Source organism: Caretta caretta, chromosome 20, assembly GCF_965140235.1.
Source record: "Caretta caretta isolate rCarCar2 chromosome 20, rCarCar1.hap1, whole genome shotgun sequence".
In the NCBI taxonomy this organism is placed as follows: domain Eukaryota; kingdom Metazoa; phylum Chordata; order Testudines; family Cheloniidae; genus Caretta; species Caretta caretta.
The window spans coordinates 3,660,001-3,682,174 of NC_134225.1; the positions used below are offsets into that span (position 1 = coordinate 3,660,001).

Below are 22,174 nucleotides of genomic sequence, written 5' to 3' on the forward strand. Positions count from 1 at the left end.
TCCTTGTGAGAGGTAGCCGAGGATGAGGATGGGGTGAAGCAGGGTCTTGCCCTGCCTGGCTCCCCCCCGCCCTCGCTGAGGGTGCCCCCCGTCCAGGTTGCTGGTCTGTGCCCCGCGTCCCGGTGCCGACCCGGGGGGAACTGGGCAGGGTGGGGCCAGTTCAGATGGACAAAGCCACCAAAGCCAATGGACGAGGGGCTGAGCACCAGGCCTCAAAATTGCTCCCCACTGCCCAGCCCCACCCAGCGGCTCCAGCCCTTCCGTGGGCTGGAGCATTAGGGTGGGGGGGGGACAGAGAAGCCCCCCAGTGCAGCGGCTCGGGGGGTCCTCTGGTGCCTGGCTTGGAGCGGATGGGTCCACAGGCCCGCGCCCATTGAAGGGGTCTGGGCAGGCTGCTGCTAATTCCCTCCAAAACTCTGCCAGTGGCCCGCAGTGCCACCCGCAGCCCCTGCTGTCCCAGCCCTGGGCTCCCCCCCGCCCCCCAGCTCTGCCGGTGCCCCGCTCTCCGGCGGGCAGGCAATGCAGTGCAGTGCAGTGGAGCCCGGCCTGGCCGTGCGATCTGCTGTCGGACGCTGCCGTGCCATGCCGGGCGAACGTGGCACGTTGTCCAGTGCAGTGCCGGGGCCGAGGCAGGCCACGCCATCCAGCCTCGTCGGCGGCACCCTACTCGAATGCCGTCCGGTACCGGGCCATGACGGCTCCCTGCTGGCGCCCAGTAACTAGTGCCTGGGGGGAGCCGGCGCAGCTGACGGGGATCCAGTGGAGGGTTGAAGGCAGCAGCTGTGCCCTGAGCAGGGCCCTGGTGCATCGGTGACCTCCGGGCCCCGAGCTCCGGGGGGGCACGTCCCCCCCCACTGCCCCGGAAGCGCCCGCGGACACACCCAGGCCTGGGTAGCTGCACCCCCACCCCCGGCAATGCCTCCAGCCCAGCTGGGATCTCGGAGGAATGTCCTATGCCTGTCACTCAGCGTCGCCGCGGAAACTCCCCTATCTGCTTTCAAACCCTGCTATTTGGGGGCGGGACCCAGAGGAGGAGGGGAGGAGGAAGCAGAGGAGGGGTCTTGGGGGCGGGGGCTGGAGAAGGGGCTGGAAGGAAAGAAGTTCACCCCCTCCAGGGGGCAGCTGCCTCCCCCAGCCCTCCCTGCCCGAGGGGAGGGGAAGAGCAGGCTTTCAACATGGGAGGGGCCGGTAGGGCCTGGGGCTGTGAAGAATGTGCTCACATTGAACTAGACACTGGTGCACGTTAGAACAGGAGTTGCAACAATGACTGTTCCCAGCTCGTGCTGGGGGTCGGGGGGCGCCGGCTGAGCCAGAGGAGGAGTCGTTAGCTAATTACTGGCTTAAAGTATTATACAGTGCAATGCCCGTATGTCACCAGGGCAATGGGCACCAATGCTGCTGCTGGTTTAATGGGGGCCGCTGGTACCAGCTGCTGGGTAATAATGTGCACACAGCCCCAGCGCCAGTGAGAGACCCTGCAATAACAAACCAGTGTCCACACAGCCCCAGCGCCAGTGAGAGACCCTGCAATAACAAACCAGTGTCCACACAGCCCCAGCGCCAGGGAGAGACCCTGCAATAACAAACCAGTGTGTACACAGCCCCAGCGCCAGTGAGAGACCCTGCAATAACAAACCAGTGTCCACACAGCCCCAGCACCAGTGAGAGACCCTGCAATAACAAACCAGTGTGTACACAGCCCCAGCGCCAGTGAGAGACCCTGCAATAACAAACCAGTGTCCACACAGCCCCAGCGCCAGTGAGAGACCCTGCAATAACAAACCAGTGTCCACACAGCCCCAGCGCCAGGGAGAGACCCTGCAATAACAAACCAGTGTCCACACAGCCCCAGCGCCAGTGAGAGACCCTGCAATAACAAACCAGTGTCCACACAGCCCCAGCGCCAGGGAGAGACCCTGCAATAACAAACCAGTGTCCACACAGCCCCAGTGCCAGGGAGAGACCCTGCAATAACAAACCAGTGTCCACACAGCCCCAGCGCCAGGGAGAGACCCTGCAATAACAAACCAGTGTGTACACAGCCCCAGCGCCAGTGAGAGACCCTGCAATAACAAACCAGTGTCCACACAGCCCCAGCGCCAGTGAGAGACCCTGCAATAACAAACCAGTGTCCACACAGCCCCAGCGCCAGTGAGAGACCCTGCAATAACAAACCAGTGTCCACACAGCCCCAGCGCCAGGGAGAGACCCTGCAATAACAAACCAGTGTGTACACAGCCCCAGCGCCAGTGAGAGACCCTGCAATAACAAACCAGTGTCCACACAGCCCCAGCGCCAGGGAGAGACCCTGCAATAACAAACCAGTGTGTACACAGCCCCAGCGCCAGTGAGAGACCCTGCAATAACAAACCAGTGTCCACACAGCCCCAGCGCCAGTGAGAGACCCTGCAATAACAAACCAGTGTTCACACAGCCCCAGCGCCAGTGAGAGACCCTGCAATAACAAACCAGTGTCCACACAGCCCCAGCGCCAGCGAGAGACCCTGCAATAACAAACCAGTGTTCACACAGCCCCAGCGCCAGTGAGAGACCCTGCAATAACAAACCAGTGTCCACACAGCCCCAGCGCCAGTGAGAGACCCTGCAATAACAAACCAGTGTCCACACAGCCCTAGGCCAGTGAGAGACCCTGCAATAACAAACCAGTGTCCACACAGCCCCAGTGCCAGTGAGAGACCCTGCAATAACAAACCAGTGTGTACACAGCCCCAGCCCCAGTGAGAGACCCTGCAATAACAAACCAGTGTCCACACAGCCCCAGCGCCAGTGAGAGACCCTGCAATAACAAACCAGTGTGTACACAGCCCCAGCGCCAGTGAGAGACCCTGCAATAACAAACCAGTGTCCACACAGCCCCAGCGCCAGCGAGAGACCCTGCAATAACAAACCAGTGTCCACACAGCCCCAGCGCCAGCGAGAGACCCTGCAATAACAAACCAGTGTCCACACAGCCCCAGCGCCAGCGAGAGACCCTGCAATAACAAACCAGTGTGTACACAGCCCCAGCGCCAGTGTGAGACCCTGCAATAACAAACCAGTGTCCACACAGCCCCAGCGCCAGTGAGAGACCCTGCAATAACAAACCAGTGTTCACACAGCCCCAGCGCCAGTGAGAGACCCTGCAATAACAAACCAGTGTTCACACAGCCCCAGCGCCAGTGAGAGACCCTGCAATAACAAACCAGTGTCCACACAGCCCCAGCGCCAGTGAGAGACCCTGCAATAACAAACCAGTGTTCACACAGCCCCAGCGCCAGTGAGAGACCCTGCAATAACAAACCAGTGTCCACACAGCCACAGCGCCAGCGAGAGACCCTGCAATAACAAACCAGTGTCCACACAGCCCTAGGCCAGTGAGAGACCCTGCAATAACAAACCAGTGTCCACACAGCCCCAGCGCCAGCGAGAGACCCTGCAATAACAAACCAGTGTGTACACAGCCCCAGCCCCAGTGAGAGACCCTGCAATAACAAACCAGTGTCCACACAGCCCCAGCGCCAGTGAGAGACCCTGCAATAACAAACCAGTGTGTACACAGCCCCAGCGCCAGTGTGAGACCCTGCAATAACAAACCAGTGTCCACACAGCCCCAGCGCCAGTGAGAGACCCTGCAATAACAAACCAGTGTTCACACAGCCCCAGCGCCAGTGAGAGACCCTGCAATAACAAACCAGTGTTCACACAGCCCCAGCGCCAGTGAGAGACCCTGCAATAACAAACCAGTGTGTACACAGCCCCAGCGCCAGTGAGAGACCCTGCAATAACAAACCAGTGTGTACACAGCCCCAGGCCAGTGAGAGACCCTGCAATAACAAACCAGTGTGTACACAGCCCCAGCGCCAGTGAGAGACCCTGCAATAACAAACCAGTGTGTACACAGCCCCAGCGCCAGTGAGAGACCCTGCAATAACAAACCAGTGTCCACACAGCCCCAGCGCCAGTGAGAGACCCTGCAATAACAAACCAGTGTGTACACAGCCCCAGCGCCAGTGAGAGACCCTGCAATAACAAACCAGTGTCCACACAGCCCCAGCGCCAGTGAGAGACCCTGCAATAACAAACCAGTGTGTACACAGCCCCAGCGCCAGTGAGAGACCCTGCAATAACAAACCAGTGTGTACACAGCCCCAGCGCCAGTGAGAGACCCTGCAATAACAAACCAGTGTGTACACAGCCCCAGCGCCAGTGAGAGACCCTGAAATAACAAACCAGTGTCCACACAGCGCCAGTGAGAGACCCTGCAATAACAAACCAGTGTCCACACAGCCCCAGCGCCAGGGAGAGACTCTACAATAACAAACCAGTGTCCACACAGCCCCAGCGCCAGTGAGAGACCCTGCAATAACAAACCAGTGTCCACACAGCCCCAGCGCCAGTGAGAGACCCTGCAATAACAAACCAGTGTCCACTCAGCCCCAGCGCCAGTGAGAGACCCTGCAATAACAAACCAGTGTGTACACAGCCCCAGCGCCAGTGAGAGACCCTGCAATAACAAACCAGTGTCCACACAGCCCCAGCGCCAGTGAGAGACCCTGAAATAACAAACCAGTGTCCACACAGCGCCAGTGAGAGACCCTGCAATAACAAACCAGTGTGTACACAGCCCCAGCGCCAGGGAGAGACCCTGCAATAACAAACCAGTGTCCACACAGCCCCAGCGCCAGTGAGAGACCCTGCAATAACAAACCAGTGTCCACTCAGCCCCAGCGCCAGTGAGAGACCCTGCAATAACAAACCAGTGTGTACACAGCCCCAGCGCCAGTGAGAGACCCTGCAATAACAAACCAGTGTGTACACAGCCCCAGCGCCAGTGAGAGACCCTGCAATAACAAACCAGTGTCCACACAGCCCCAGCGCCAGTGAGAGACCCTGCAATAACAAACCAGTGTCCACTCAGCCCCAGCGCCAGTGAGAGACCCTGCAATAACAAACCAGTGTGTACACAGCCCCAGCGCCAGTGAGAGACCCTGCAATAACAAACCAGTGTGTACACAGCCCCAGCGCCAGCGAGAGACCCTGCAATAACAAACCAGTGTCCACACAGCCCCAGCGCCAGTGAGAGACCCTGCAATAACAAACCAGTGTCCACACAGCCCCAGCGCCACTGAGAGACCCTGCAATAACAAACCAGTGTGTACACAGCCCCAGCGCCAGTGAGAGACCCTGCAATAATAGAAATTAAATTGTTGCAGGGAGCGGGAGGTTTGTTCTTTGTGGCTGCCCCAGCCAGCCCCACTCCCACGTTGGATCGCAGGGTGGGGTGGGTGTTGGGGAGGCCATTCGAAGCAGGGTCTCTGGACATGATCTCACCACGGTTCAAGGCAGTTCCCAGCGTCCCTGGGGCCTTCAGGCCAGGGAATCCGGGGGTCCCTCTGCAGCGCCGCGAATCAGCCATTGATTGTGGGAAATGCAGTGATGCGGGACCCGGCAATTCGGGGTGGTTCCTCCCCCCTGCCCCCTGCTCAGTGTGCCTCACCCTCTTGGTTGTGGGAACCAGGGGGAGCAGCAGCAGCGGGAGGGCGAGGGTCCAGAGGAGGCCAAGGGGGTGCTGAGACCGCAGGAACCCGGGGCGCAACGGCTGCTCATGCGTGTGTGGCCAAGCTCCCTGTCACGCAGACGGACCCCATGCCTCAGCAGAGGGGTGCCCCATCACCCTGGTGAGGCTGTCAGGGGTTTGCATTGGGGGACCTGGGTTCTATTCCTGACTCTGCGCCTTTGGGTGCCCCCATGTGCCTCAGTTTCCCCACCTGTGTAGGGAAGGTAGTCCTGTTTTGGTGAGGCAGGGCCCGTTGTGCCCTGTGTGTCTCCAGGCCTCCAAGCCAGCTAGATCCCGGCAGAGCCCTCAGCCCCTGAGCTCCACTGGGAGCCTGGCACGGTAGGTGGCTGGCGCAGGGGGTGGCTCCGAGGCCTGGCTGAGAGCAGGCAGCTAGGAAATGTGACCCTCAGCCTGGCCTCAGGGCTCACCCCAGGCCCTGGGCAGCCTCCCCGCAGCTGCTTCCCCCTTCCCTCATCACAGCCCCCCGGCCTGGCAGGGCCACCTGGCAATCCAGCTTGGCCGTGCCCTGTTCCTGCTGCCCGTGCCAAGTCCCCCGTTCCGCCTGGCACATCGGGGGGGCCCGTCCCGCACCCCCACTCGGGCCTTGGCCTGCAACGTGCCACGAGGCCGTGGTGCCCCCTCCTCCCTAGCTTTGGGTCCCCAGCACCCCAGCCCTGACCCCCCACCACATCGGTGCCCTGGCCCCAGCTCCCTACGTGCGGATCCATGGGGCTCTGCAGCTGGAGGCGGTGGGGGGGGGTGAGCTGGGGGATGACTCAGGCCGATGGGATGCACTGAGCACGCAAGCCTTGACCTGGAGCCAGCGAGGGGGCAGCGGGGGGGGGGAGTCACAGGGGGGCCCAGCCAGCACCACGGGGGGCACCCAGAGACATAACATCAGCATCTCCCCTCCAGCCCAGAACCCCCCCCCAAGGCACAGATGTGTGCGTGGGGCTAGAGAGGGAAGGTTGGCCCAATGGGTAGGGCCCTAGACCCTGGTCCTCCTCCTTGCTCTACCCTGTGCCTTGGGAGAGGCGCCTCACTGTGCCTCAGTGTCCCCATCTGTACGATGGGGTGTTGTCAGGTGCTCATGATGATGAGGGCCACGAAGGCACCTCCGCAGGCCTGCACCGAGCAGTGATAAATGGGGATGGGTGAGGGGGAGCATTCGGGGCTGGGGCGGGGGGACTAGCAGGGACAGCTGGGTGGGGGGCAGATGGTGCCCCATGGGAAGGGCTGGAAGCCTCGCTGGCGGGCATTGAACATTAGAGGAGGCTTGGGCGTCGGGCCCCATTGCAGGTCCTCTCGCCCTGAGTGTCTGGACCCAGGCAAGGCCACGGAGCCTCCCGCGCCACTTCAGGGCGACCTCTCTCCGGCCAGCCTCAGACACAAATCCCTGTGCCCAGCCCGGGGCTCTGCCCTGCCCAGGGACGGGACGCGCCGCGGGCCAGGGTGCGGGGGAGCTTGTCCGGCCCGGGCAGTGCCGGGGGAGAGAGGAGATAATCCCAGGGGCCCTTCTGACTCTAAATGCTGTGAATGGGGATTGTGACGGGGGGAATCTAGGTTGGGGGTCAGGACTCCTGGGTTCTGTTCCAGGACGGGGGCAGGGTCGAGTGGGTTAAAGCAGGTGGCGTGGGACTGGAGGTCAGGACTCCTGGGTTCAAGTCTCGGCTCACACAGAGGAGAGTTTAATAGTTTTGGGAGGGAGATATTAGGAATCAGGACTCCTAGGTTTTATCCCTGGCTCCAGGAGGGGAGTGGGGTCTAGTGGTCAGAGCAGGGGGCTGGGAGCCAGGACTCCTGAGTTCGCTCTCCTGCTGCCTGGCCATGGGCACCTCCTCGCTCATGCGGGCGTTTCTGGGGTTCTGTGCGATGCCGAGCGCAGCCGGGGGGCACCGCCCAGCCAGAGCCCCGTCTGTACGGTGCAGGGCTGTGGTGACCCAGTACCTAATCGTGGATCCTGACAAGGGAAGGGGTGTCCCGGCACTGTTGGAAAACCACCCGGAGTGGCAGGAGCTGGGTCCACAGCGGGGGTCAGGGCTTGGGGGGAGGGGGTTCACAGCCCTGGGCCTTCAGCTGCCCAGTGGGATGGGACCCATGGTCACCAGCGGCGGGTCTTAGGGCCCCCGTTTTTCTTTGTACCGGACAATAGGGCCGGGGCGCTGGTGTGGGCTGAATGGGGAAGCAGAGGGGGTGGAGCAGCAATCGACTCAATTACTAGACAAACTTTTGAGAGTGGCCTGCAAACTCCTGGCCTTCCTTGGGGGCGGGGGAGGGGATGGGGGGGCAGGATGGGATTCCCCCAGGCTCCCAGCATCCCGGAGCCTCGTGTCCCCCTCTCGCTGGGCAGCTGGTGGGGAGGGGAGGGGTGCGCCCCTTTCTCTGCCCCAGCCCCACCCCCACCTCTCCCTCAGGGAAATGTTACTATTCCTCCCTCCTGCTTTCCTGCCCCCCCTTCTCATTTTGTGCCCCCCCAGGCCTTACCATGTGCCCCATCTCTGTGCGTACCACCCCCATGGTCCCTGCCCCCACCCTCCTGCTTTTGCCCCCCAAAAACCTTTTCATGCCCCCCAGCAGCCTCCTCTTCTTCCACTCCCCCCCCCCAGTTTCACACCCCTGCACTCCCCCCGCCCCATTCTTCCCCGGTGACACGCGGACAAAGCCCCCAGACGAGCTCTCAAAGGGGGAACTGAGGCGTGAGAATCCGCCCCCCCCTCCCCATTGCAAACCAAACCCTTCTTCTTGCCAGTGGGCCGTGGGGCCCCAGCCCCCTCCCTTTTAGGGGTGAGCCCCCCCCGCTCTCCAGGGAGAGGCTGGAAGGAGCTGAGGGCGCCGACACCAAATGCCACACACAGAGAGCCCCCCCCCAACTCCACCGCCCCCACACTCCAGCTTGTTCTCATTTCGTGGCCTGTCGCGGCCCGGCTCAGTCCTGTCTCCCGCTCCACTCCCAGGCAGGGCCCCGCGCCCGGGTGGGCCAGCCACGGGGAAGGGACTGCCAAGTGCTGGGGCATGGGGTGCTCGCCCCGCCAGGGAGGAGAGACCCCCACCGTGCCTCAGTTTCCCCCCTTTGGAAACGGGCATGAATGGTCCCGATCTGTGCATGTGTGTATGTGTGCCTGAGCCTGTGTGCACACGTGTGCAGGTGAGAACGTGCACGTGTGTGTATGTTTACACGTGTGCACATGCGTGTGCCGACACATGTCCCTGCCTGTGCGTCTTCAGCCATTAATAGCTAAGAAGCAGCCACTGGGTCAGACACTGAACTGGGACTTGGGAGACCAGGAATCTCGTCCCAGCTCTGCCTCAGTTTCCCCTCCCACCCCGGTTTAAATGAGCCTGGAAGCTCTGTGGGCCAGGCACCTTCCCCATACAGCCCTGCCAGTGGTGCCTGGGGGCAGCGGGTGGGGAGGGGGGTTGGGGGGGGCCTGTCGTTTGATTGTTTTTAATTGTCAAAGCCACACGTCAGACGCCCTGCTTGCAACTTGGGCGGGAGCAGGGGGGTCGGGGGTTGCCCCTGGGGTTGTAAAGTCAGCGGGTCCCCATGGCCGGCGGGGACTGGCCGGGGGCTCCCCACAATGCTAGTGAAGGGAGCTTAGTAGCTTTCTAGGCCCCCCGAACCTGCTGGTGTCTTGCCTGCACCCCAGACAGGGGCTGAGGGACTGAGCTTTTTGGCCTCAAGGACGTTAGTTCTGATCTGGCCCCAGGGTGAGGGCTTGGCGAGCTCGGGGAGGTGGGGAACGAGACACTGGGGGGGGGGGGTCTGCCCAGCAGGCATGGTGGGGGCTGCTCTGCCTGGGGTGGGGGCCTGGAAGCCAAGGCAGGGGGTGCTCTCCCAGGAGCGCCAAGCGGGCACTCTGTCCTGGGGGGGCATACAGCGGGGGGCACTCTGTGTTGGGGGTGGCGCCCAGCGGGCATTGAGCCTGTCTGGTTGGCCTCTTTTGCTCGTTTTATTTTGCAATGACCCAGACGGTCCCATTTCCCCCCACCCCCTCGGTGTGTCTGATGCTGACAAATGGGGGTGTGGGGAAGAGATCGGGGGGGGTGTGTGAAAAAACCCTCCCCCCCATCAAACAGACTCGGTTATTGTGCAGCAGAGAAGTTGCTCTTTCCCGTCACCAGCTGGCTGCCAGCTGCGAAATCCCCTTCCCATCCCCCCGCCTGCTTCCCCCCATTCCCCCCCCATCCTCCCCACCTCGCACACACCCAGATCCCTCTGCCCCTGCCAGGAGGGCGGCCCCCTACATTTCTTGGATGCACTTGAAACGCTCGGCCTGGGACACTGCAAACGGCCCGGCCAGCGGAGAATAAACAGGGAGATCATTTGCCCCACACCCGCACTGGAGGAGAAAGGGTCTGGGGGATGGGGGGGCCGCACAGTGGGACTGCGGCCGGGGGTGGAGGGTGGCGAATTTACCCAGCTTGGCTCGTGGCCCAGACCAGCCCAGCGGGAGTCGGCAGCACCAAGAACCGGCTCGTCTGGAGGGGGGAAGACCCGGGGGGGGGCGGGGGTCAGATCCAGGCGGGTTTGGGGAGTGAGGACCCGCTCTCGCGTTTCTGCTCCCGGGCAGTGGGTCAGCTCAGCTGCTGGCATTGAGCCAGGCAGGGTCAGGCCCTAGGCCCCCCTCCCAACCTGTGCTCGGCCAGCTCATGGTGGCCGGGGGTCGCAGAAACCTCCAGGCTTGTTGGGGGCAGCGGGGCCCTGCTGGGCAGACGTGCTCACCCTGCGGACAGAGACAGGTGCCAGAGGGTCCGTCGTGGGGGCACCTCTGCCCTCGGGCTTGGGGATTCCATTGTAGGCCAAGCCGTGTGTCCTAGCCCCTGCATAGCTAACACCGGATGGGAGATTCCCTTCTAGGGTGTGAGGTTCAATCCGGTGCAGGACGAAGGCTCGGGAGGAACATGGAGGCCAGGCTGGGGAGGTCTCGCTGTGGCGGGGTGGAGGGGAGACACCTGCCTGCCCGCCACCCTGGAACAGCTGCCCAGGACACGTCCCACGGGCAGATTCGCCCGTCAGCAGAAATGGCTGGTAACTGACCCGTGCCGGGGGGGTACCAGGGCCAGAGCACACACCTCGCTATGCCACCGCCTGGCCCGGCCCCAAAGCAAACCCCGCTCTGTGCGATGTCAAAACAACCCCCCCCCCCCCCCGCCCCACAGCCCGAGCAGGCCTGGGAGCGGGCTGGCCAGGAGCTCGGCCATTATCGGCTTCCAAGTCATAACAAACGCCCAGAACACCCACCTCGACGGACGGCCCCGGGCTGGCTGGGAAAGCAGGAACGCGGGGCCAGGCGCGGGACCCGGAGCCTGCAGCCCCCGGCGCAGCCTGGCTCGTTGCACTGCGCCCCTGCAGACATCTCCCTCGCCCGCCTGGGGCCTGGGGCAAGGGCCGGCCCTGTGTTGGGGGGCGCCCTGGGCCTGTGCCCCTGGTTTTATCTCGCTCCTCGCGCTTCCCTTTCCCAGGCTGGGGCAGAGAGGGGGGCAAGTTCTTACAGTCATCCTGTAAAGCCCGCGGGGGTGAGGAGCCAGGGTTGGGGGGCGGGCAGGGCAGCCGGCACAGGTTCCTGCCAGCGGCTCGGCACTGTCAGCCTGCTGGGTCCTGGGGAAAGTGGCCACAGTGCAGCTTTGCCTCCTCGGGCATCGTGGGCCTGGCACTGTGGGGAGCCCATCTGGGCCACGCCAGGCCCAGCACCGTGGGGAGCCCACCTGGGCCACGCCAGGCCCGGCACCGTGGGGAGCCCACCTGGGCCACGCCAGGCCTGGCGCCGTGGGGAGCCCACCTGGGCCACGCCAGGCCCGGCGCCGTGGGGAGCCCATCTGGGCCACGCCAGGCCCGGCACCATGGCCACGCGCCGGGGGAGCTGATTCGGACTGTGCCGGGCTGTACATGGGCTGATGGAGGGTTAGCAGAGGTGGGAGATGGGGAGGGGGTGCGGGAGACTGTGGGTATGGCCGCCGAGCTGGCCTCCACCTTGGGGCGCTCCCCCGTCCCTGCAAGCCCCCCCCCACCCCCCCGGTTTCCATGCACCCGAGTAGAGCAGGGGGCACGTGAATCAGACTCAGAAACCTTCAGCACAAGGCTGACATGCCCCGCGGGTGGGTGGGCACCTTTGTCAGTGCGTGTCCCTGTCCGTGCCTCTGGTCACGGGCATTTACTTGTCCAACGGCTCCATGGGCAGGCGTGTGTCTCTGCATTTGCACTCGTGTTTCCGTGTGTGCGTGTCCCTGCTTGTGCGTACGTGTGTCTAGGGGTTACTCTGGGCGTGTGTGTGGGTTTGTGCGTCCGTGGGTGTTTATGCGTGTGTGTCTTGGCTTGGCCTGTGCTGATTGCAGGACACTCTGCGGGGTCAGCGGGCAGGAGGGGAGCTCAGCCCGGCAGAGGGGCCGGGTGTGGGGCTGCGCGGGGCTCTGGCATTGCTGGAAGGGGCGCGGGGGCTGCCATGACACTGGCATTGTGACAGAGGGATGGGCCCTGTAAGAGACTGGTGGGGCCGGAGGGGGTGACGTTTCCCACACCTCCTCCTGCCCAAGCCCTGAGGCTGGGGGCACGGCTGGGATGGGGCACCTGGCTGAGCCATGGGGTGACTGAGCCAGGGAGGGGGGACTGGGATGTGTCCCCCCAAAACCCTTCCCCATCCCCCCCACGGTGCCTGCCTCAGCCGGCGTGCCCAGCCCCCGTGGCCCCACTGACCAGGCCTGTCAGTCTGGGGTGGCGGGGGCTCTGGGGTTGGCCCGGCTCGCAGCCTGGCCCCATCCAGGACCAGTGGGCAGGCCTGGCACAGAGCCAGAAGGGGGTCCTGCCCTCGGGGGAAACCCCGGCCCTGGAGTATCTGGGAACAGCCGAGGGGCTGGGGCACTTGCCTCTGGGCAGATGGAGGGAGGAGAGAGCCAGGGGCTTAACCCCGGGGGGGGGGATCCCAGTCCCCGCCCTCCCCAGCCAAGTCACCTTGTTGGAGATGGGGCGGGGAGGAGAGGACGGTCCCCGCCACCTGGTCCTGGTCCTGCCGGGCTCTGGTCGTCCAGGGAGGAACTGCTGGGTCGAAGGGTCCCCCACCCCCACGTCAGCGCCTGGTCCTGGGGCTGGGCTGGTCCCCCCAAAGAGCCTGTGATGGAGGGGGGTACCGGGTTGGGGTGCAGACGAGGGGTGAGGAGAGGCCCCTCCCGCTCTGGGTGAGGGGGCACAGGCAGGTGGGCACCAGCAAGCATCAGCTGGGGGCGGGCTGGGCACCCCTCTGCTGGGGCCAGAGGCCATGGGGATGGGCAGCCCAGTGTCCAGAAAGGGCCTGGGCTTTGTAGCCAGGGCTCCCTCTGCTGGAGACGTGGGGCGTTGCGGGTACAGCATGTGGCTGCCCCTGGGCCTGGGATTCGGAGCAGGGGCTGGCCCTGGTCCTGGGGGCTGGGCAGGGGTGGGCCGCACGGGGCATCCCAGGGACCCTGGCTAGCTGTCAGGGTACCACGCCCGCCCTCCTCTCCCCCAGGCCTGGCCCCGCGGGGGGTCGGAGGCTCCCCCCGTCTGCCCGGAGCGGATGTGCCCCTGAGCGTGCCCGGGGCCCGACGGACCATGTTCAACGCCAGGAACCCTCCCGGGAGTGGCTACATGGAGCATTGTTACCTGCGCCCCCTGCACGCGCCCAGCCCCGGCCTGGCAGATGGTGAGTCCCGGCCGCGCGGCCCCTGCTGCCCGGAGCATCGGCACAGGGGTCTGCGGGGACCGCCCGCGGCCCTCGCCCCCTCTGCACCCCTTTACCGGTCCCACCCTCTGTCCATCTGTCCCCCGCCCCCTTCCACCCGTCCCACCCTCCATCCGTCCATCCCCTGCCCCCTCTGTGCCCCTTTACCGGTCCCACCCTCTGTCCATCCATCCCCCGCCCCACCCCCTTTCCACCTGTCCCGCCCTCCCTCCATCCGTCCCCCAACCCCTCTGCGCCTCTTTTGGGGTCTCGCCTTCTGTCCGTCTGTCCCCTGCCTCCTCTGTGCCCGACCTCCATCTGTCCATCCCCTGCCCCGCACCCCTTCCACCTGTCCCGCCCTCCGTCCGTCCATCCCCCGCCCTGCCCCCGGCACCAAGCCCTGGGAGGTGGGGGCAGGAGCTGCCCAGGACTAACGACCCCCCCCTTCTCTCCCCCGCTTCTTTCCAGGGCTGAGCGACTTCCCCATGTGCCACCAGGCCAACCTGATGGGCAGTCACCATGGGTACGGGCTGGCACCGGGCAGCGAGCATGCTGGGAATGCCGACGGTAGGTCGGTGCCCGGAGGAATCCGGCTGGCCGTAGGCGGGTGGGCGACGGGGAGGGGTTGCCAGCAGATGCCCCAGCCCCCTCTGTGCTCATGCCAGCGGCGCCCCCTGTGGGCGACAGGCGACGGGGCCGGAGGGGGCGTCGGGGCCCAGCGGGCACACACCCACTCAGCCCCGGTTCTCCATCTCTGCCCGGCCCAGGGTCCCGGTTCTCCACGCCCCGCGGCGCGGCCAAGCTGACCAAGAAGCGGGCGCTGTCCATCTCGCCGCTGTCCGACGCCAGCATCGACCTGCAGACCGTCATCCGCACCTCGCCCAACTCCCTGGTGGCCTTCATCAACTCACGCTGCGCCTCGGCCAGCGGCTCCTACGGGCACCTCTCCGTTGGCGCCATCAGGTGGGCGCTGGGCAGGCGGGACCCAGAGCTGGCCTGGCCTGAGCCGAGAGGTGGAAAAGGCACTTCGTCAGCTCATCCAGTCCAACTCCCAGAGGCTGAAGCAGCCTGGTTCTCTCCCTGGCTCTGGGAGGGGGAGTGGGGGCTAGTGGTTAGAGCAGGGGGGGTGCTGGGAGCCAGGACTCCTGGGTTCCATCCCCGGATCTATCACTGACCCATCGTGTGACCTTTGCCAAGTCCCTTTGCTGCTCTGTGCCTCAGTTTCCCTATGTGTCAGACAGGTGCAGCGATCCTGATTGACATCATGGAGGGGCAAGAGGGGGGCAGGTTAGTGACTGAGTCTCTGCCAAGTGCAGGGCAGGGGGCCGGGGCAGGCCGAGCCCCTCTGCCTCGATGTACACATGGCAGGAGGCCCGAGGCCAGGTGCGATGGGCCCAACCCCACAGGCTGGGGGGGGGACACCTCCGGGGGGGCTCACACTCACGCTCCTTCTGACTTTCAGCCCTTCCCTTGGCTTCCAAAGCCCCATGGCTCACCCGAAGGGGCAAGGGGCAGCGTTCGGCCCCCCCATGCCACCCTGTGGCTCCCATGAACACCTCCCCGGCCGGCCGGGGTTCCTGCACCATCCCCCGCCCCGCGGGACACCGAAGCATTGTCAGGTAAGGGGCCCCCGCCTGGGAGGAGCACCAGGCCCCCTCCCCGCCCGCCAGCTCCAGCGAAGAGGGTTGGGGGGAGCTGCCAGGCTAGAGCCCTGGCAGCCCCTCCTGGCAGGAGCGGCAGCACCAAGCCCTGGGGGGTGGGGAAAGCTGCAGCACTGCCCGGTGGAGGGGCAGGGCTGCATTGCCCCCCCAAGGCTCCCCCACACACACTGCCCGAGCTCATCACATTTCTCTCCCCTTCCCAACCGCAGATGAAGTCGGAGCCCAGCCTGGGTGACGCCCTGGGCACCAAGGGCCTGGAGGAGAGATCGGAGGGCGACGACTCCAGCCCAGCCTCCACGGGGACCCAGGTAACGGGCAGGGTCCGACTGCCCCCCGCCCCGCAGCCAGGCCCGGAGTCCGGTCCCCCAGAGTTGGACGTGGCAGCCGCCCCCAGGCTCATTGCTCACGTCACCCCGCGGGCACCCGGGGCTGCCGCCAGGACCCTGCCCCAAGCTCCCACTGCCCCGCTGGGCCCAGATGCCCCAACCCAGCCACGTCGCCCGTCACCCACAGGGGGCTCTGCTGGTATGGGCACGGGGGGGGGGCTGCCCGCCAGCGACCCCCCTCCCCAAGGCCCAGCCTCGCGGCACATGGGGGTTCGGCTGGCGGGTGCGCGGGCTCCGGGGTGCTGACCCAGCGGTGCCCTCCCTGCCCTAGGACCCGCTGCTGCGGATGCTGGAGCCCCGGGAGGAGTTGGAGAAGGAGGATGGGAAGCAGGAGGCGGAGGCCGTGTACGAGACGAACTGCCGCTGGGAGGGGTGCAGCAAAGAGTTCGACACCCAGGAGCAGCTGGTGCACGTGAGTCGTCCTCGGGGGGGGCTTCCCAGCCCGTGACGGGATCAACCCCAACCCACAGCCCCTGCCGGCCCGGCCCTGGGCGCCCCCCACCTCACGGCTCCCCCGGTGCCCCTCACTCCCGACCCACAGCCCCCAGCTAGCTCCACCCTGGGCTCCCCCCTTTCCCAGCTCCGCCGGTGCCCCTCATTCCCCACCCACAGACCCTGCTGGCCCAGCCCGGGGCTCCCCCCACCCCACAGCTCCCCCGGTGCCCCTCACTCCCGACCCCCAGCTACCTCCACCCTGGGCTCCCCCCTTTCCCAGCTCCGCCAGTCCCCCTCATTCCCCACCCACAGACCCTGCCGGCCCAGCCCTGGGCTCCCCCCACCCCACAGCTCCCCGGGTGCCCCTCACTCCCGGCCCACAGCCCCCAGCTAGCTCCACCCTGGGCTCCCCCCTTTCCCAGCTCCGCCAGTCCCCCTCATTCCCCACCCACAGACCCTGCCGGCCCAGCCTGGGGCTCCCCCCACCCCCAGCTCTGCCGGTGCCCCTCACCCCCAACAGGGCAGCACCTGCCAGCCCAGCCCAGCCCTGGGCTCCTCCCACCCCACAGCTCCCCCGGTGCCCCTCACTCCCGACCCCCACCTATCAGCACCGTGCCCTGAGCCAGCCCCGGAAGCCACCTCTGCAGAGGCCTGGGGGCCCCCGGCTGGCAGCCCCCCGCTGACCCCCCCACCCCCCCCGCAGCACATTAACAACGAGCACATCCACGGGGAGAAGAAGGAGTTCGTCTGCCACTGGCGGGAGTGCTCGCGGGAGCAGCGGCCCTTCAAGGCGCAGTACATGCTGGTGGTCCACATGCGGCGGCATACGGGCGAGAAGCCGCACAAGTGCACGGTGAGTGTGAGCCGGGCACAGGCCCCACACGCCGGCCGGGCGGGGACAACCCCACGGCCTCGCGCCCCCGTGCCAGCCAGCCCCCCTGCCCGGGGGCCGGGTGGGAGCCGGCGCCCCCTGGAGGCACCGTGTAGCATTCCCCTTCCCCCCGTGCTCTGGAGGGGGTTTCTGGCGGGTCGGGCACAGCCCTGTCTCCCGCGCCGGGAAGGGGCTCTGGGGGCAGAGCATGGCGGGGAGGTGGGGTCCGTGACGGGGCTCTGGGTGCGGGGGGGTGAAGGTTCTTTGCTCAGGGGTGTCGGGGGGGGCGGCATGTATGTCCTGGGGGGGCTCTGGGCGCCCCGTGGGGCGGCAGGGGGTGGGCGTCTCTCTCACGGCTCTCCGCGCAGTTCGAGGGCTGTCACAAGGCCTACTCGCGCCTGGAGAACCTCAAGACCCACCTGCGGTCGCACACGGGCGAGAAGCCGTACGTCTGCGAGCACGAGGGCTGCAACAAGGCCTTCTCCAACGCCTCGGACCGCGCCAAGCACCAGAACCGCACCCACTCCAACGAGGTACGCCCCCCACCCGACATGGTACGGCCCGCTCCCCCCTCTCCAACGAGGTACGCCCCCCCACCCGACATGGTACGGCCCGCTCCCCCCTCTCCAACGAGGTACGCCCCCCACCCGACATGGTACGGCCCGCTCCCCCCTCTCCAACGAGGTACGCCCCCCACCCGACATGGTACGGCCCGCTCCCCCCTCTCCAACGAGGTACGCCCCCCACCCGACATGGTACGGCCCGCTCCCCCCTCTCCAACGAGGTACGCCCCCCACCCGACATGGTACGGCCCGCTCCCCCCTCTCCAACGAGGTACGCCCCCCCACCCGACATGGTACGGCCTGCTCCCCCCACTCCAACGAGGTACGCCCCCCACCCGACATGGTACGGCCTGCTCCCCCCTCTCCAACGAGGTACGCCTCCCCACCCGACATGGTACGGCCTGCTCCCCCCTCGCCTCCCCACCCGACATGGTACGGCCTGCTCCCCCCTCTCCAATGAGGTACGCCCCCCCATCCGACATGTTACAGCCTGCTCCCCCCACTCCAACGAGGTACGCCCCCACACCCGACATGGTACGGCCTGCTCCCCCCTCTCCTATGAGGTACGCCCCCCCATCCGACATGGTACAGCCAGCTCCCCCCTCTCCAACGAGGTACGCCTCCCCACCCGACATGGTACGGCCTGCTCCCCCCACTCCAACGAGGTACGCCTCCCACCCGACATGGTACGGCCTGCTCCCCCCTCTCCAACGAGGTACACCCCCCCCGATATGGAATGACCCACTCCCCCCTCCCCAAAGAGGTACATCTCCCCACCCGACATGGTACGGCCCGCTCCCCCCTCTCCAACGAGGTACGCCTCCCCACCCGACATGGTACGGCCTGCTCCCCCCTCGCCTCCCCACCCGACATGGTACGGCCTGCTCCCCCCTCTCCAATGAGGTACGCCCCCCCATCCGACATGTTACAGCCTGCTCCCCCCACTCCAACGAGGTACGCCCCCACACCCGACATGGTACGGCCTGCTCCCCCCTCTCCTATGAGGTACGCCCCCCCATCCGACATGGTACAGCCAACTCCCCCCTCTCCAACGAGGTACGCCTCCCCACCCGACATGTACGGCCTGCTCCCCCCTCTCCAACGAGGTACGCCCCCCACCCGACATGGTACGGCCTGCTCCCCCCTCTCCAACGAGGTACACCCCCCCCGATATGGAATGACCCACTCCCCCCTCCCCAAAGAGGTACACCTCCCCACCCGACATGGAATGGCCCACTCCCCCCACTCCAACGAGGTACACCTCCCCACCCGACATGGAATGGCCCACTCCCCCCACTCCAACGAGGTACACCCCCCCACCCGACATGGTACGGCCTGCTCCCCCCTCTCCAATGAGGTACGCCCCCACACCCGACATGTTACAGCCTGCTCCCCCCACTCCAACGAGGTACGCCTCCCCACCCGACATGTACGGCCTGCTCCCCCCTCTCCAACGAGGTACGCCCCCCACCCGACATGGTACGGCCTGCTCCCCCCTCTCCAATGAGGTACACCCCCCCCGATATGGAATGACCCACTCCCCCCTCCCCAAAGAGGTACATCTCCCCACCCGACATGGTACGGCCCGCTCCCCCCTCCCCAACGAGGTACACCTCCCCACCCAACATGGAATGGCCCACTCCCCCCACTCCAACGAGGTACACCTCCCCACCCGACATGGAATGGCCCACTCCCCCCACTCCAACGAGGTACACCTCCCCACCCGACATGGAATGGCCCACTCCCCCCACTCCAACGAGGTACACCTCCCCACCCGACGTGGTACGGTCCGCTCCCCCCACTCCAACAGGTACACCCCCCCACCCGACATGGTACAGCCTGCTCTCCCCAGTCCAAGGAGGTACACCCGCCACCCGACATGGTATGGCTCACTCCCCCAACTCTAACAAGGTATGACCCCCCCCACGACATAGTACCCTGCCATCCAACATGGTAAAGCCCACTCCCCCGACTCCAATGAGGTACGCCCCCCCCCATCCACTATGGTATGGCCTGCTCCCCACACTCCAATGAGGTACATCCCCCATCTGAAATGGTACAGCCCGCTCCCTCCTACTGCAATGAGGTACACTCCTCCCCCGATCCATCATGGTACAGCCTGTTTCCCCCTTGCGAACCAGATGCACCCCGACATCAGCCCCATGCCGAGGAGGTACGACCCCCCCAGAGCGCGAGGGGCTTGGAGAAGGGGCCTGGGAGGTCTCCCTTGTGCAGAGTGGCTGGCTGGGCTGGGCCGGGTCCCGCGGAGCGCGGCTGCCGGAACGGGCTCGGCTATAAACCTCTGACCAACCCAGAGGCCGGCAGTTGGGGGCGTCCACCCTGCCCACCCCCCAGCACAAGGACAAGGGGACCTTGGGTGGAGCCAAAAGGTGGAGAATTCGAAACCCGTCCAAGGAGTCCTGTGTCACACCAGGCACAGTGACCAGTGGAACTCCCTGCCACTGGACCTTGCTGGGGCCAAGGGCTGCTCAAGACTCACAAGGGAACTGGGCCGACGGCTGGCGGTTTATTATTATTGCGTTGGCATGCAGTGGCCCTTTGGAGCCCCGTCGTGGCCTAGGACCCCGTGGGGCTTGGCACCCCCCCAGACCCAGAGCAAAGACCCGTCCTTGTCCGAGGAGCTCACATTCTGGAGCAAGACCCTCCAGCTGTTCTGGGATTTGCCCCCTCGTGCCAGCCTCACACTTCAGGGGGATTGTCCCCTGGCTGCCGCGGCCCACCCCTTCCTCGGGGCGCACGGCCCCTGGCACAGTCAGGAACCTGGGGTAGCTGGATCCCGGGTCTGGCAATGCCTCTGTTCCATGCCCCCCAGCACAGCCCCCTCCCCTATGTCGGTGCCTGGCCTCCCCTGGGGCTGGCACCCCCAGTTTTGGAATCAGGCGGGTAGGTCCCTGTGGTCCTTCCCCAGCAGGCAGCTCGCCATGCCTGGAGGTGCCCGTGGGGCTGAGTCTCCCGGGCTGGGTTAACCCCCCCCATCTTGCCCCCCCACGCAGAAGCCGTATGTCTGCAAGATCCCTGGCTGCACCAAGCGCTACACAGACCCCAGCTCCCTGCGCAAGCATGTCAAGACGGTGCATGGCCCCGATGCCCACGTCACCAAGAAGCACCGGGGTGACACGGTGCTGAGCCGGGCCCTGGCTGCCCCGGGGGGCCCCGCCGACATGAAGCAGGAGAAGGAGGGGGGCTGCCCCGGCGAGGGCAGGAAGGACGAGGGGAAGCTGATGGTGCCCGAGGCCACCTTGGTACGGAGCAGAGTGGGTTGGGGGGGCAAATTGGGCACAGTGGGCTCCGGGCTGCCCCGCTACAGGACGAGGCAGACTGCCCTGCCAATGGGGGGGGGGTGGAGTCTGGGCTGTGGGGGGAGGGGATTCCTTACTGCCTGAGCTGGGGGGGTTGGCGTGCGGCCAGTGGGCTGCCCCAGAGGCTGTGGCTAAGGAGGGGCTGGCGCCCTCGCCCCCCGTTCCCTGTCTCCCCAGAAGCCCCAGCCCAGTCCCGGCGGGCAGTCATCCTGCAGCAGCGAGCGCTCGCCCCTGGGCAGTGCCAACAACAACGACAGTGGGGTGGAGATGAACGCCAACCCGGGCGGCAGCTTCGAGGACCTGTCCACGCTGGAGGACCCCCCGCTGGGGGAGCCCATGGGCGCCTCGGGGCTCTCGGCCCTGCGCCGCCTGGAGAACCTCCGCATCGACAAGTTCAAGCAGCTGAGGAAACCCCCGGCCGGCAAGGGCCTGAAGCTGCCGGCCATCCCTGGCACCGGTGAGCCCTGGGCCGGGCGGGGCCGGGCCAGCGAGGGCTGGGACGGGAACCCACCATGGGCAGGACGGGGGTGCCGGGAGCGGAGCAGGGGGTCAACAGGGGGGCGCTCTCCCCTGGCAGTCCGCATTGACCCCATTGCCCCAATGTGGCACTAGGGGGCGCTGTGCTGGTGGGCGCTCTCCCTGTCAGGCTGGGTTGGTCCCAGTGCCCTAGCATGGCACTAGGGGGCGCTGTGCTCCCAAAGGTCCCGCCTCACAGATGAGACATAAATCGGTGCCATGTCACGTTCCCGAGAGCTGCGGCACGAAGCTCGGGGTCCTGGCCAAATTCAGAGCCCAGGATTTCTGCTCTGCTCCCCAAACCTCCGTGTCCTCTCCCCTGCCATTGCAATGGGGCACATTCTCTGCCCCCGGCCCCAGAGGCAGCTGCATCTCAGGCCTGGATGAGGGATCTTGGTATAAACAGCTGCCGTGCCCCACCCCAGAGGTGGCTGCATAGCGCTGGGTGGACAGGCTCAGGGAGGTTCCAGTGAGTGGGGACTGGGGCTTGTGCCTCCGGCAGGGCACAGGACTGGGGCAGGTGGTTCCAGCCTCCCAGAGGGCCGCGAGGGATCTCTGAGCTAGGACCAGCTCCGGGCACAGGGGCTCAGGCCCCCACGGCCCTGGGGATAACTGGAATGGGGGGTAGCCAGCCCCAATGGGAGGGTAAAGGACCCTGCAGCCAGCTCGACGCCAGCTCAGTTACAGAACAAGAGGTTAGATCCGGAACTCCCTCCCCAGCCCCAGCCACCTGCTCCCCCCACAGCCACCCCCCAGCTGCTTGCACCCCCACAGCCACCCCCCAGCCGCTTGCACCCCCACAGCCACCTCCCAGCCGCTTGCACCCCCCAGCTACCCCCCAGCCGCCTGCACCCCCACAGCCACCCCCAACTACCTGCACCCCCCAGCCACCTGCAGCCATCTGCACCCCCCAGCTACTCCCAACCACCTGCACCCCCAGCCACCTGCACCCCCCAGCTACCCCCAGCCACCCGCACCCCCCCAGCTATCCCAACCACCTGCTCCCCGCAACCACCTGCTCCCCCCAAGCACCTGCACCCCCCAGCCACCTGCAGCCATCTGCACCCCCCAGCTACTCCCAACCACCTGCACCCCCAGCCACCTGCACCCCCCAGCTACCCCCAGCCACCTGCACCCCCCAGCCACCTGCTCCCCCCAGCTACTCCCAACCACCTGCACCCCCAGCCACCTGCAC

The 22,174-nt window shown here is 65.9% G+C and overlaps 1 protein-coding gene across 1 annotated transcript in view; it reads left to right on the forward strand.

Annotated features, from left to right (window-relative positions):
- Positions 1 to 22,174, forward strand: part of GLI1 (GLI family zinc finger 1) — a 41,770-nt gene that overhangs the window by 15,579 nt on the left and 4,017 nt on the right. The window contains exons 2-11 of the mRNA XM_048832182.2: positions 13,036 to 13,209; positions 13,696 to 13,794; positions 13,995 to 14,190; positions 14,690 to 14,846; positions 15,098 to 15,196; positions 15,546 to 15,686; positions 16,413 to 16,562; positions 16,949 to 17,113; positions 20,158 to 20,406; positions 20,641 to 20,920. Of these exons, the coding sequence (XP_048688139.2) occupies positions 13,119 to 13,209; positions 13,696 to 13,794; positions 13,995 to 14,190; positions 14,690 to 14,846; positions 15,098 to 15,196; positions 15,546 to 15,686; positions 16,413 to 16,562; positions 16,949 to 17,113; positions 20,158 to 20,406; positions 20,641 to 20,920 (1,627 nt within the window). The 5' untranslated portion in view covers positions 13,036 to 13,118. The remainder of the gene's footprint in view (positions 1 to 13,035; positions 13,210 to 13,695; positions 13,795 to 13,994; positions 14,191 to 14,689; positions 14,847 to 15,097; positions 15,197 to 15,545; positions 15,687 to 16,412; positions 16,563 to 16,948; positions 17,114 to 20,157; positions 20,407 to 20,640; positions 20,921 to 22,174) is intronic.